The sequence below is a fragment of the Eptatretus burgeri genome, chromosome 9, assembly GCF_056783735.1.
Source record: "Eptatretus burgeri isolate ZD-2024b chromosome 9, Ebu_testis_v1, whole genome shotgun sequence".
Classification (NCBI taxonomy): Eukaryota; Metazoa; Chordata; class Myxini; order Myxiniformes; family Myxinidae; genus Eptatretus; species Eptatretus burgeri.
In genome coordinates this window covers 30,843,300-30,858,878 of record NC_140969.1, presented here as the reverse complement: position 1 = coordinate 30,858,878, position 15,579 = coordinate 30,843,300, and the positions used below count along the sequence as shown (strand labels likewise).

Genomic DNA, 15,579 nt, shown 5'->3' with positions numbered 1-15,579 from the left:
TTGGTCAGTCGATTTTGTTATTCTGTCTGTCTCTCCGCTTGTCTCTGTTTATCGCCTACAGGTTGCAATTCCAAACTGATCATCATGGAACTTTACCAAGTTGTAGAGGTAGTCTCAACTGAGAAGCCTATTGATTTTGAGGTCAAAGGTCAAAGGTCATCTTCAGGTCAAATTTCTAAAATAGTCATTTTTCATCTGATTGACTTGAAATTTGAACAAGATTTGTATATTGTGTCATTGAATTGTGAAACCAACTATTTTTGAGGTCAAAAGATCAAAGTTGACCTCAAGGTCAAACTTCTAAAATCATCAATTTCAATCGGAAAAAGAATAATTTTTCATCCAATTGACCTGAACTTTGATTAAGATTGTGAATTTTAATCTCAATGAAATGGACAATTTGATGTATCCGTGGCAAACGCTGGAAATGGGGGGGGGGGATTTTGCAAGTAATGTGATCTGCACGATGGGTTTTTCTTGTTTGTTACTTACGAAATCTAAAGATTTCGTAAGTATATTGATGACTTCCATTTCTGTTTGTTTGTGTGTTTGTTTGTTTGTAGGCACGATAACTCGAGAACAGAAGAAGCTACCAATGTCAAATTACACCACGTGATTCAGCAAGGTGATGGCTAGTGCTGGTTAGATTTTGGTCAAAATCGGTCAAAGGTCAAGGTGACAGTGAGGTCAAATATTCGATTTTTGATGGTTTGGTGCAGATAACTCGAGAACGGAAGAAGCTACCAATGTCAAATTACACCACGTGATTCAGGAGGGTGATGGCTAGTGCTGATTAGATTTTGGTCGAAATCGGTCAAAGGTCAAGGTCACAGTGAGCTCAAACATCCAAAACATTCGATTTTTGATGGTTTGGTACAGAATCATCGTAGAAACTTCTGTTTTGCGTCGCTACCTTCTCTAGAGACAGAGTTTATTAGACAAGGTCAGAAGTCAAGTTGACGATTTCGTAAGTAACATTCTATGACTGCTTGTTACTTACGAAATCTAAAGATTTCGTAAGTATATTGATGACTTCCATTTCTGTTTGTTTGTGTTTGTTTGTTTGTAGGCACGATAACTCGAGAACGGAAGAAGCTGCCAATGTCAAATTACACCACGTGATTCAGGAGGGTGATGGCTAGTGCTGATTAGATTTTGGTCAAAATCGGTCAAAGGTCAAGGTCACAGTGAGGTCAAATATTCGATTTTTGATGGTTTGGTTCAGATAACTCGAGAACGGAAGAAGCTACCAATGTCAAATTACACCACGCAATTCAGGAGGGTCATCGCTAATGCTGATTAGATTGTGGTCAAAATCGGTCAAAGGTCAAGGTCACAGTGAGGTCAAACATCCAAAAAATGATAACTCGAGAACGGAAGAAGCTACCAATGTCAAATTGCACCACGTGATTCAGGACGGTGGTGGCGAGCGCTGATTAGATTTTGGTCAAAATCGGTCAAAGGTCAAGGTCACAGTGAGGTCAAATACTCGATTTTTGATGGTTTGGTACAGATAACTTGAGAACGGAAGAAGCAACCAATGTCAAATTACACCACGTGATTCAGGAGGGTGATGGTTAGTGCTGATTAGATTTTGGTCAAAATCGGTCAAAGGTCAAGGTCACAGTGAGGTCAAAAATTCAATTTTTGATGGTTTGGTACAGAATCATGGTAGAAACTTCTGGTTTGCGTCGCTACCTTCTCTCGAGACAGCTTTTATTAGACAAAGTCAGAGTAGAGGTCAAGTTGACGATTTCGTAAGTACCAGTCTATGACTGCTTATTTGTTTGTTTGTTATCTTGCCAAAACGAAGTTTTTGCAAGATATGTTAGTCAGCTTCTATGCTTTTTTTGTTTGTTTGTTTGTCTGTAATCACATATAAAAAATTCTGCAGAGCACAGTTATCATTGGAAATTTTTGTAACTTCGCATATCAGAGGCCTATAGAGGTCCCGTTCAGCGCATAAAATTTTGAAGGTCAAGGTCAAAGGCCAAAGGTCAAGGTCACTTTGTCGCAAATCAGCGGAGTCGACGAAACCCTTATTTTTTGAGTAATTTTGATCGGATCGTCTCCAAACTTCATGGGAATATAGTTCATGGTCTGGTGCTCAGCTGATTAATTTTTGGTGGCGATTGGCCTTGACCTTCATGGTTAGCGCCTGAGGTCAAACATATTTGACCCCAAGGTCAAATTTTCAAGTTTTAGGAACCATATCGTGTAGTACCTCAAATTGAACACCTCGATGAGTGCTTTCTAGATATGTCGAGCTTGAGACATTATGACGTCATTTGGTGACGTTATGAGGCAAAAGCATATTTTTCATGGTTACTCTGTAGAACGATTCTCAGCGGAATCTCTCGTAGGCAGATATTCCTCAAGGAGTCGCTCCTGGTGGATAGCAGCTCTGTTCACCTCAGTGTGACCTTAAAGAAGTCACACGTGGTCACCTTTTGGCAAGATACAGGTCACCCTGCGGGTGACATTGGTTTATTTTCTTGTTTGTTTGTCTGTTTGTTACTTGCGACAATCGAAGATTTTTCAAGTATATTGGTTGGTTGCATGTGTGATTCTGTTTGTCTCTTTTTATGTTTATCGCCTGCAGGTCACAATTTAAACTGATCTTCACAAAACTTCACCACATTGTGGAGTTCGTCATAAGCAAGAAGCCTTTTGTTTTTGAGGTCAAAAGGTCAACATATGCTAAAGGTCAAAAACTGAGGTGAGATTTTTAAAATCCTCAATTTTCATCTGATTGACTTGAAATTTGAAGATGAGTTGCATATTTGGTCATTGAATTCAACCATAAATTATTTTTGAGGTTAACATCAACCAAAAGGTAAACATAGGCCAAAGGTCAACAACTTAGGGTACTTATCCAAAATCCTCAATTTTCATCTAATTGACTTGAAATTTAAAGAGGATTTATATTTCAGGTCACTGAATTCAACTGGGCAATTATTTTTAAGATCAAATTTGTTATATGGATTATCACAAGTAACTATGCATGACATCTTTCTTGTTTGTTTGTTTGTTAAGCTTACCAGAGGAGAGGTTATTGCATTTTGGGTTTGTTTGTTTGCTTTTCTGTAGGCCTGCACAGAACATGAGTGTTTTTCTCCGTAATCGTTTATCGGATCAAGACAAAATTTTCACCAAATGAGCGACTATTCTTGTGGAATGCTAGAATACTAAATATGACGTCATAGGTCACATGGTGTGGCAGCCATGTTGGAAAACCGGAAAAATTTTCGACCTCTGTATCTCTGAAACCGCATAAAGGAAAAAATTGAAACTTTGCACATAACAAGTACTCTACATGGGGAACTAGCAGGGCACTTGGTAGAGTGCATACCTCAACCACACAATACCTAATCCTTTATGTTTATTCTAATCCTAATCCTAATGTTTATTCTCTTACCTCCATGTTACTGTGTGTTCCTAGTTCGGTTTTGTTTCAAAAATCGTGCTATTTTGTGAGTTTTCATCGACCTTGTCTTACCGAGTGCTTGAGGCTTACCCATCATCCCCCTCGGTGTATGATCGTGTTTATTTGGATTTTCTCCCCATTACCTTCAATTTCTATCTTCACAACTTTCCCAACGTCCCCCATCCCTCCCAACTAAACACTCTATTTCTTGTCTTAAATCAAAAATAAAAAAACCACCTTTCTCCTTGCACACTCACAAGTCTCGATTTTTCTTCTTCCTTCTCATCCTCCTCTTCTTCTTCCTCCTGCTGGCACACCATCTTTATTCTACTGAGCTGACCCTCTCTCGCCATTCCCTTCATGATTTCTTCCGATCTCCAATCTTCCATTCCCGAATCTTACCTGTTCTTCAAAAATACATCAAAAATAATAATCTTCCTTGTATCCATTTGATCTCGACACCTCCTGCACCATATATCTCTATCTCTATCTCTATCTCTATCTCTATCTCTATCTCTATCTCTATCTCTATCTCTATCTCTATCTCTATCTCTATCTCTATCTCTATCTCTATCTCTCTCTCTCTCTCTCTCTCTCTCTCTCTCTCTCTCTCTCTCTCTCTCTCTCTCTCTCTCTCCCTGGTACTTTTCATCGACCCAGCAGCTTCACACTGCGTTTACCATCCAAATTAACCACACACTTCCACAATTTTAATTCAACCTTCCCTTTTCCAAATGTTACGCAATCCTTATTTAAAATAAATAATTTCACTTTTGACAATACACCTCCGAGAGCCAAGTGCTTCTCCCATAACCACGTGATCTGTTGAGACCCCCTGCGTTTATCGATCCAAATTCACCTCACGATTTTTTCTACAACACTTCCATGATCTAATCTGATGAAAACTCTCGCAAACAATAATAACAATAATAAAAACGATCTCTTATAATGCTTCATCTTCCTCTTTCATACATGTGGTACTCTCTACTGTATCGTAATGCAATACTCTTCTGCTATTTAAACAGACTGCTCTCAATTCGACCTTTCCTTCTATTCATACCTTGCCTAAAAAATCCAACTGTTACAGCGTTTCTTCTCTCCATTCTCTGAATTCCCCTTTATTGCATCCATCAAGAAACATGTTTAATCGCATCTCTGACCTAAAACTTAAAAAAACCCAGTTTGCTATGAATGTTCACTTTCCATCAACCATTCTTTTTTTCAAATTTCAGTGCCAACTCACCCCTCTCACCCCTCACTCTCAAAGCAACCATCACACTCTTCTCCCTCCAAGCCTCCCTCTCACCTCTCTCAAAAACTTCCCCCTCACCTTTCTCCCACCATTCACCCCCCTCACACATCCTTCTCAACGATTCCTACCCCTCTCATCCACAAAACGGCCTCCTTCCACTGCCCTCTCACCTCCATTTCTTCACTCCACCTCCTCAAATCCTCAACTGCCTTCTTCTCCTTCTCTTGTCCCCTCTCCCCCAGCACCACAGAGCCTTTTCTCCTCCTCATCCAGCCCCCTCCCCTAGCTATTCTGCAATCCCCCACACTCTTTCAACAACCCTCCTCACCTCCCCCCCTCGTCCCTTGTCCTACCCTCCCACCCCATGCACCCAAAGCCTCCTCCCCTCCTCTTCATTAACAGTGTGGACCTCAAATATCCTGGGCCTTTGCTCAAACCTTTCAGATTTTTCTATACAGGTTGCCACTGACAAACCAGACATAATCTGCCTGACAGAAACTTTCCTCCCCCAAGATGTGTCTGACTCCCAAGTATCTCTCCCTGGTTACTCCCTCCTCCGGTTTGACAGACCTGAGCCTCGTCGTGATGGAGGAGTTGCTCTCTTCATCAAAGACTCTATTCCTCATTCTCCATGCACTGCCCTCACTCCCCCACACCCCCAGGAATACCTCTGGCTACGGCTTCCCCTCCACTCCCACCTCATGTTTATATGTGTACTGTACTGTCCACCTAATAGTGATGACTCCATCTACACCTCACTATCTGAAAACATGGACCAACTTCTATCTTCTTATCCGAACTCTCTCTTCCTCAGATGTGGCGACTTCTATTGTCATCATGCCAGTTGGCTAGGTGTGGGTACCTCTCTCACCTGTCATGGCACTTCAGCAAAAGCCTTCTGTGACTCATTGGGACTGACACAAGCGGTCAACTTCCCAACCCAGATCTCAACCAATGGTACTCCATCTCTTCTGGATATGATTTTGACAAATTCCCCTTACAATATCTGCTGTTCTTCCTTCGTTCCAATCAGTTCTTCTGACCACGTCCTTGTCAAAATGGACATATCTCTGGCTGTTATCAGAGAACCACCTCACCACCGTCGAGTCTGGAATGTCACTCAAGCCGACTGGCAGGGTTTCCAAGCAGCCATCAAACTTATAGACTGGTCTCCAATCGCTAATTTCTCCAACATCAACTCATCCTGGGAATTCTTTCCAAGAAACTTGCTCTCCCTCATGCACAGATTTATCCCCACTCGTCTTCAGTTGTCCTATCCTTCCTCCCGCCCTTGGTTCACTGAAGCTTGTGGTGAGGCAGTTGTCCTGAAACAACTTGCCTTTGCCTCATGAAAAGCAAACCCAATTGAGTGTAATCTCAGTTCCTTCCAGAAAGCTCGGAACAAGTGCGTATCTACCCTCAGGAGAGCCAGAAAACAACATCTTTTTAGCTCAAGTCTGAACTTTCAAACCTCTCTTCCTCCTCAAAAGCCTGGTGGCATTTAATCAAATCTGTTTCTGGTTCATGTTCCCCCTCCACCCCCTCCCTTACCTCAAATGGCTGCACTGCTGATACTGCACGTGAAAAGGCTGAATGCCTAAACTCGGTGTTTGCAGCTAAATCTTGTGTCCAAAACCCATCGCTTTCTGTGCCCACCTAACCCAGTCGCACCCAACTGTCCCAGGACTCTGTGTCCTTTTCTCCTGACAAGGTGGAGAGCTTGCTGTCCAACTTCGACTCATATTCTGCAACCAGTCCAGACGGCATCAGCCCACGTGTCCTAAAAACCTTCTCTTCTGCTCTTGCTCACCCTCTCTCTGTTCTATTCACCCTCTCATTTGCCCAAGGTCATCTGCCATTTGCTTGGAAATCAGCAAACATTACTGCCCTGCATAAAAAAGGTGCAAAAACAGGTCCCTGCAACTAAAGACCAATCAGCCTTCTCCCAATCATCAGCAAGGTTATGGAATCCATCATCGCTTCAGACATTAAATCCTTCCTCTTCTCCAATGGCTCGATTTCCGATCATCAATTTGGTTTCAGACCAGCTCACTCTACCCTGGATATGTTCCTTCTGCTCTCCCAACAATGGATGGAGGTCCTCAATGCCAGACAGGAAATCCGAGCCGTATCCCTGGATATTTCACGTGCTTTTGACACAGTCTGGCACCCTGCCCTGCTCACCAAACTCTCTTCCTATGGTATCCAAGGCCATCTCCACTCATGGCTCGCAGACTTCCTCTCCTGTCACAGTCAACGTGTGGCCCTAAATGGAGTTCTTTCATCCCCTCTTCCTGTCCAGGCTGGAGTTCGTCAAGGTAGCGTTCTGGGCCCGATTCTTTTTTCTGGTTTTCATCAATGATCTCTCAGACTCCCTGGAAAATCCTCTATATCTCTTTGCTGATGACTCCACCCTCTGCCGTACCAGCAGTCATCATCCCTCAGACCGGCAAGCAGCAGCTTCTTCGCTCACTGCAGATCTGGATAAAATCAGAAACTGCTCCAACACGTGGAACATGTCTTCCAATCCGGACAAATCTCACACACTCACAATGTCTCTCCGAAAGGAACGTTTAGAACCCCCCCCCCCATCCACTTTCTCAACAATCCTCTGGAAGAAGTACTTTCTTTCAAGCTTCTGGGTCTCACTATCTGCCATGACCTTTCCTGGGAAAGCCACATTTCAAACCTCGCCTCCAAAGCCAGTCGCCGACTGGGAATCCTCCATCGTGCAAAGTCTTTCCTCGGCCCACCTGCGGTCCTGACCACTTACAAAGCTTTTGTACGCAGCCTGATGCAGTACTTCTCTCCCCTCTGGGCTGGTGCTCCTGCCTCCCACCTTTCTTGGTTTCACGCTGTAGAAACCAAGGCATTTCGGATCATTGGCATCTCCCGCAATGAGGCTGAGTCTTTGGGCCTCTCACTCTCTCACCGCAGGTTGGTCGGTGGTCTTTCTGTCTTCTACAGTCTCCTCTCCAGCCTCGTCCCTCCCCCCGCTCTCTCTGCGATTTGTCCCCACCACATTTCCGCAGGGCGCTCAAGGTCCGCCAAAAACCCCCCTTCTGGAAAAACTACCAAAATCACGAATCACTGCTCATCTTCACTCTTTCATTCCTCTTTTTTCCTACCTTTGGAATAAACTCCCTCACTCTTCAATCCCATTCTTCCCTCTAGGCCTTGAAAACAGCTGTTCACCACCACCTCTTATCATTCCCCATCCAAATCCTCGATCGCCTCCAAAGCCAGTCGCCGACTGGGAATCCTCCATCGATAATCCTACCCCGATAATCCACCCAAACCCACCTCCTTCAAATTCCCTGCTTTCCTTCCTGAAAGTCCCTTTAATGTCCATCTTCTCTTCCCCATGTTCCCTGTCCCATCCCTCTCCCTTCCACAGATCTCATAATGTCTCTGTTCCCCACTGTTTTGTCCTTCCCACTCCCGCCCCTCTTGTCTCAAGCCCCACTTGCTGTGCGTTGTGTGTTACCTCTCACACGAGCCTCGACAAGGTATACAAAAAAAAAATCTGTCCACAACTTTTTGAGATATCATGCTATACATCATTTTTGGTCCTATCTCTCAATGGTGAGGAATCACATAAGAAAATTATAGTAGTCGGATCATGATCCGGATTTTTACCAAAATCTAATCAGTTCATCCTTGCCACACATCCAACCTGCCCACCAAATTTTATCCGGCTCAGTCCACAACTTTTTGAGATATCCTGCACACAAACAGACAGACAAACAGACAAACAAGAAAAGACGTCATACAGAGCATGACATTTGCAAAATCCATAAAACAAATTTGACCTCCAAAATAATTGGTGGTTGAATTCAATGACCAAATGTGCAACTCCTCTTCAAATTTCAAGTCAATTGGATGAAAAATGAGAAGTTTAAAAACACTTTAGGTCAACACTTTAGTTGTTGACCTTGGACCTATGTTGACCTTTTGGTCCATGTTGACCTCAAAAGTAATTGTCTGATTGAATTCAGTGACCTGAAATATAATTTCTCTTCAAATTTAAATTCAATGGGATGAAAATTGAGGATTTTAGAAATCTCACCTAAGTTATGACCTTTGGCCAATGTTGACCTTTCGATGCTTTGACCTCAACACAATAAACATCTTCCTTATGACAATCTCTACCATGTGGTGAAGTTTCGTGAAGATCGGTTAAAATTTGTGAGCTGTAAGCGATAAACAGTCAAACAGACAGACAGACAGAATAACAAAATCGACTGACCAATATACTTCAAAAATCTTCGATTTTGCAAGTAACAAGAAAAAGACATCATGCAGAGCATGATACTTGCAAAATCCATGAAACAAATTTCACCTCAAAAAAATTTGGTGGCTGAATTCATTGATCAAACATGCAACTCCTCTTCAAATTTCAAGTCAATCAGATGAAAATTGAGGATTTTAGAAATACTGCCTTAGTTGTTGACATTTGCCTTATATTGTCCTTTTGACCTCAAAAATAATTGGCTGGTAGAATTGAATGACCTGAAATAGAAATCCTCATCAAATTTCAAGTCAATTGGATGAAAATTGAGGATTTTAGAAATGTCACTAAGTTGTAGTCCTTTGGCCTATGTTGACATCAAATATAATTGCTGGTTGAATTCAATGACCAAATTTGCAAATCTTCAAATTTCAAGTCAATGGGATGAAAATTGAGGATTTTAGAAATGCCACCTTAGTTATTGGCCTTGGGCCTGCAATGACCTCAAAAATAATTGGCTGTTTGAATTCAGTGACCTGAATATAAATGCTCTTCAAATTTCAAGTTAATCGGATGAAAAATGACGATTTAGAAATTTGAAATCAAGATGACCTTTGACCTCAAAATAAATAAGCTTCTCAGTTGAGACTACTTCTACAACTTGGTAAAATTTCATGATGATCACTTTGGAATTGTGACCTGTTGGTGATTGACAGACAAACAGAACAACAAAATCGACTAACCAATATGCTTTTAAAATCTTCGATTTTGCAAGTAACACACAGAGAGTGGTGAAAACATAACCTCCTTCATCCTTCGGTGGCGGAGGTAATTAGACGTCGGTGGAGGCCATTCAGCCCTGCCCTAAATGAAAAACATAAACTTTGTTCGTCACCAGCAGAGTCTGGTGTTCACCACACAGGTTTGTGGAAGCATCATGCCCCAATCAAAAGAGATTTCTGAGGACCCCAGAAAGAGTTGTTGATGCTCATCGGTCTGGAAAGGGTTACAAAATAATTTCTAAAAGATATTTGGCTCCACCAATCCACTCCACTGTCAGGCAGATAGTGTGCAAATGAAGAAAATCCAACACCATTGTTAGTCTTTCCAGGAGCGGTCGTCCAACGGAAATCACTCCAAGAGCAAGGCGTACAATAATCCAGGAGGTCACAAAGAAACCCAGGGTAATGTGTAAGGATCTGCAAGCCTCTCTTGCATTGGCTGTCAGTGTTCATGAGTCCACCATCAAGAAACCACTGAACAAAAATGGTGTGTATGGGAGGATAGCAAGGAGGAAACCACTGCTCTCCAAGAAGAACATCACCGCCGTTTTAAGTTTGCCAAAGACCACCTGGATGACGCAGAAAGTGATTGGAATAATGTTCTGTGGCCAGATGAGTTGAAAGTGGAACTTTTTGGCTTAAATGAGAAATGTTACGTTTGGCAAAAACCAAACACTGCATTCCAACAAAAGAAGGTCATCCCAACCCTGAAGCATGGTGGTGGGAGTATCATGGTTTGGGGCTGCTTTGCTGCCTCAGGACCCGGACGGCTTGCCATCATTGATAGAACCATGAATTCTGGACGGTCCCAGCAAATTCTACAGGAGAATGTCAGGGCATTCATCCATGAGCTGAAGCTTCAGGGAAAGTGGGTTATGCAACAAGACAACGATCCTAAACACACAAGTGAATCTACAACAGAATGGCTGAAGCAGAAGAGATTTTGCGTTTTAGAATGGCCAAGTCAAAGTCCAGATGTTAACCAAATTGAAGTGTTTTGGCTGTACCTGAAGTGAGCAGTTCATGCAAGAAACCCCAGATATAACGCTGAGTTGAAGCCGTCTGCAAGGAGGAATGGGACAAAATTCCTCCAAGCCGATGTGGAAGACTGATCAAGAGTTACAGGAAACGTTTGGTTGAAGTTATTGCTGCTCAAGGTGTTGTAGTCAGTTACTGAATGCATCGGTTCACATACTTCTTCTGACAAAAAAATTGAATGTTGTGTCATTTTACTCATAAATAAATGGAAAAGTAGATTTTTTTACATGCTATTTGTTTAAGTAAGCTCTCTTTATCTATTATTATGACTTAGATGAAGAAACGATCACATTTATGCAGAAATGCAGAAAATTTGAAAGGGTTCACAACCTTTCTCTATAGCTACCAATGTGCTCGAGATTACTTAAGCAAACCACTCACCTTAAGTTTAATGAGGGCAGGGTGACTCTGTTCCAATTGCACTTTTTTCTTATCCAGAATAGCGTCATTGTGTGTGATCTGCACAAGTGCATGTATTGGAGCTTTTCCTTTCTGATCCACCATTATAATTGCAACTGTGAGGTTATCGTGCGAACAGGTTGCAGCTGGAGCTACCACAAGCACTCTAGTGGGGTTCATCAGGGTTGACATAGTAAATTAAATTGTGATCTTATCGTTGGAGAAAAATGATAAATTCACCATGTACATACATTTTTTTCGGTGGCATAATTTGCCAGGCTTTGCAATAAAGGTTGACGATGAATTCGTTTAATTTTGATAGCTGTTTCATATTGAGCTTAAGTAGGAAAGCAGATAAATAACTAGAAGGGCACTCAGTGGAGACCATACCTCCGCCATGTAATGCCTGGTCCACGAGAACATATTGGGCCCAATCAATACATTTTTGAAATATCAGGCTATGTATCGCTTTTGGCCCAATCTCTCAATGGTGAAGAATCATTTATACAATTAAATAATTCTCACATCCAGATCCGGATCTTCACCAAAATTGAATCAATTCGTGCTTGCCACACACCAAACCTGTCCACCAAGTTTAGTTTGAATCCGTTGACGACTTTTTGAGATATGGTGCTTTATATTGTTTTAGCCCGATCTCTCAATGGTGAAGAATCACTTTAAAAAACTTATCACATCCGGATCCGGATTCTGATATTCACCAAAATTGAACCAATTATTTATTGCCACACACCCAATGCATCCACCAAGTTTCATTTAAATCTGTCAACAACGTTTTGCGATATCGTGCTTTATATCGTTTTTGGCCCTATCTCTCAATGGTGAAGAATCACTTCTAGTCGTCTCGTAGTCGAATCCGGATCCGGATCTTCACCAAAATCTAATCAGTTCATCCTTGTCACACATCCAACCTGTCCACAAAACTTCATCCGAATCCGTCTACAACTTTTTGCGATATCCTGCACACAAACAAACAAACAGACAGACAGACAGAAAGGTGTGAAAACATTACCTCCTTCACCTTCGGTGGTGAAGGTAATGAGTAAAAAAAGTAATAAAAAAAAATAATAAGGGTTACATTAAATGATGTCCAAAAACTGTTTTGTATTTTTCTCAGCTCACTACACTAAACACATGTGTTATTGATGGTGTCCTTCTGAGGACCAAAACCTCTTTCATTGTGCCATTATCTGTGCAAGTACTGTAGAATACCTAAAGGATACATGATGTCACACTGAAACAACAGGAGGATATTGTAATCGGCTCCATCTGTCTGTCACATTGTCTCAACTTTTGCGTAGAAATTTACTAAACTTGGTAGTTATGATCACCACCTGGCACGAAAGTGCAAGAGCAGTGTCATTTTTGGTATGTATATGTATGTATGCATATATATATATATATATATATATATATATATATATATATATATATATTGTGACGTCCACGGGACTTGAACAGTCCCGCTAACGTAGAATGAGCCGAAACGATGGAGGCGGTTTATTTCTATAACCCAAAGATGGCGGTTCTAATCGCTCTACCGCAAACGGGACGAGGAAGGTGGCACGAGTCGCTTTTCACTGAGTTGATAACGTTTATTTCTCTAACCAGAAATAACAAGACTCGGCAAGAAGAGGGATCCGGGGCGATTCGACGGGATTGTGGTGTGGGTTCGGGCGTGGGGAAAACACAGACAATTCCAATGAATATACAAATCTCAAACCCTCTAAGGCGCCAGGTACACACACACACACACACACACACACACACACACACACACACACACACACACACACACACACACACACACACACACACACACACACACACACACACACACACACACACACAACGTAGCTGGCCCGTGGTGTAAACGCAACAGTCCCTGGATTGGCGTCGGACGATCTGGCGTTGCGCTCGTCAGGGGCAGGAGACACCGTGGTGCTGTCGACCTCCTGGTCCTGGCCCAAGTCCGCTCACAGTCGCCAGGGAACCAGTTCTGGCGCCAAGTTGCGAGCAGGAGAGGGAGGCAGGTCCGCCCGCCGTTCGACCCCGTACTCCGAGCCAGCAGAACCCCAGAGCCAACCAAGGTGAGGCACGAGGCTCAGCAAGGCTACAAGACACGATGAAACCAGGGCCGAATCAGTGCAACAACACAGCACGCTCCCAGCACAACAGCCTCCACCAGAACAGTTTTTCTGTCCCGATCTTATTCCTCTCCCTTTTCGACCCGGAGCAGAACCTTTTTATCCTCCCGTCCTCGTCACTTCCAATCGAGACGTTTTATTGGCCCTGCGCCGTCGCCTTCCGCCAATCGTGATCACGGGGTGGAGCCATCCGCAGCACTGTCCTGTGACGTCACGGCAAGCCTCCAGGGACTACGAAAAGGGGTTCACACAGACACATTTACCCTATCCAGTGTCCCTATCTAATTACGTGACAATTATCATTTCCCCCTTGAAGAAATGGACATTTACTAGACAACTTATCACATCGAGATCCTGGTACACTCGAACAGCATGGCATACCTAATTACCCTTTGAATGCATACCCCCCCCTCAAACGTAACAATATATATATATATATATATATATATATATATATATATATATATATGTCAGGAGTGTCTGTCTGTCCATTCGACCCTGAACTCCTCCCTTCGTTTTGGGACTAGCCCTGCCAAATCTTCTGTGGAACGTTTTGGGCTCCTGGAGGATGTCCTAAGGTAGGTGTGTTTTCATAAACACCTCAATATCAATTATGATTTTGAGATTCAATCCATACGAAGCTGCTCCCGATCCAGATATGACTTCAAAAATGACGTTAATATTAGATTACCTCATGAGTGTTTGTAACTTTGTTTTTTTTGTTATATTAATGTGATGGTAATAATTTGTGATTGGAATGATGCTATTTGAATGAAAATATAGAGATTGAGTTTAAAGCAGAATGAGGAAATAATGTGAGGGCTTCCACCTATGATATTTTCAGATTCGCCATGTTGTGACGGTATAAATATTGTTGCGGATCCGGGGTGGCTGGAATCTGACCCGGTCCCTGGTGCCACCCTCGCCAGCACTGTCTCCGGGAGTCTATAACGCCGGCCGGCTCGGCACAGGCTTCGGGTCACGCCTCTTTAATTGCAATACCAACGTAATCCTGTACCTTACCAGTTGGGGAGATAGAACCCCTAGTTACAGACTGGCTTTGTCAGTGACCGAGTGGAGTCTACGTCTGTAACCATTTTGGTCTTGTATGCCAATCGAACGGATCGTTCCTCGACGCGACACGCATTAATCCATAGCGGCAACTTCATCAGAATTAACCAGATTTATTGGGGACATCAGGGATCACAACACAAGCAACTAGAGGGGAAGCACTCGGTAGAAAGCAAAACCTCCACCGCCAATACTGCTAGGTCACTCAAGTGAATCTGATATCCTATTCATTCAATTTGACATCAACAGTGCTCACAGAGTTATAGTTTGCAACTTTCCCTTTTACTTTTAACTTTTACGTACTCAATTCATTTGTCATAACTAGATTCCTTGAGACAGAAATTGATTTTACGAGGGTATATCCACCTGAAGTTCCAATATCAGCCGCAATTATAATTTTGGCATGTTTTTTGTTGGAAATCACTTATAACATGTAGAAATGCAAAAAAAAAAAAAAAAAAAAAAATCGAAATTTTGTTGAAAAAAAAGTTGCAAAATTTTTTTTTTGAGGGGGTTGGAAATCACTTAAAACATGTAGAAATGCAAAAAAAAAAAATTCAAATATTTTTTCAAAATGGCCGCCAGAGCGGCCATATTGGATTTTGGACCAAGTCCAAAATCTAATGGCATGATCCTTGGACCATACCTAATCCACCCACCAAGTTACGTCGAAATCCGTCGAGGAGTTTTTCCATAATACTTTTCACAAAGAAACGAACAAGCCGGTAGGCGACGAGGGATTCGCTAGGATCGAAGCGCTGGATACGATGCTTTTCATTCTGACCGATCCACCGACAAAGATTCATTGCCAAGACGTATTGGTTCACATACAATTGTTCCTCTGCCTGGCAAGATTTTTCCTATTGCTTATTTTGCCAACTGGCACTCTTCATAAAAAATGACGGTAAATAGACGCCCTATTTTTGAAGGACTACCATTTGAAAAATAATTGGTTTGCTGGTTTGTGCTGTGGAGCCTCACGTTGCAGACACACACACACACACACACACACACACACACACACACACACACACACACACACACACACACACACGGAAAACTTCTGTCAATGCTCTTGTTTGACCACACCTCCTGAGCCACACAATATTTTTCATAAGCCACGCCCACTTTCCTACGCCACTCCCACTTTAAATAATAAATAATTGGAGGTGGTGTGTGGGTCGTGGAATCGTTTTCGGTAAATAAATAATTGG

At 42.4% G+C, this 15,579-nt stretch overlaps 1 protein-coding gene across 1 annotated transcript in view; it reads right to left on the bottom strand.

Annotated features, from left to right (window-relative positions):
• LOC147019828 (complement C3-like) overlaps positions 1-15,579 on the bottom strand; it is a 143,730-nt gene that overhangs the window by 113,724 nt on the left and 14,427 nt on the right. The window contains exon 2 of the mRNA XM_085894594.1: positions 11,112-11,295. Within this exon, the coding sequence (XP_085750720.1) occupies positions 11,112-11,295 (184 nt within the window). The remainder of the gene's footprint in view (positions 1-11,111; positions 11,296-15,579) is intronic.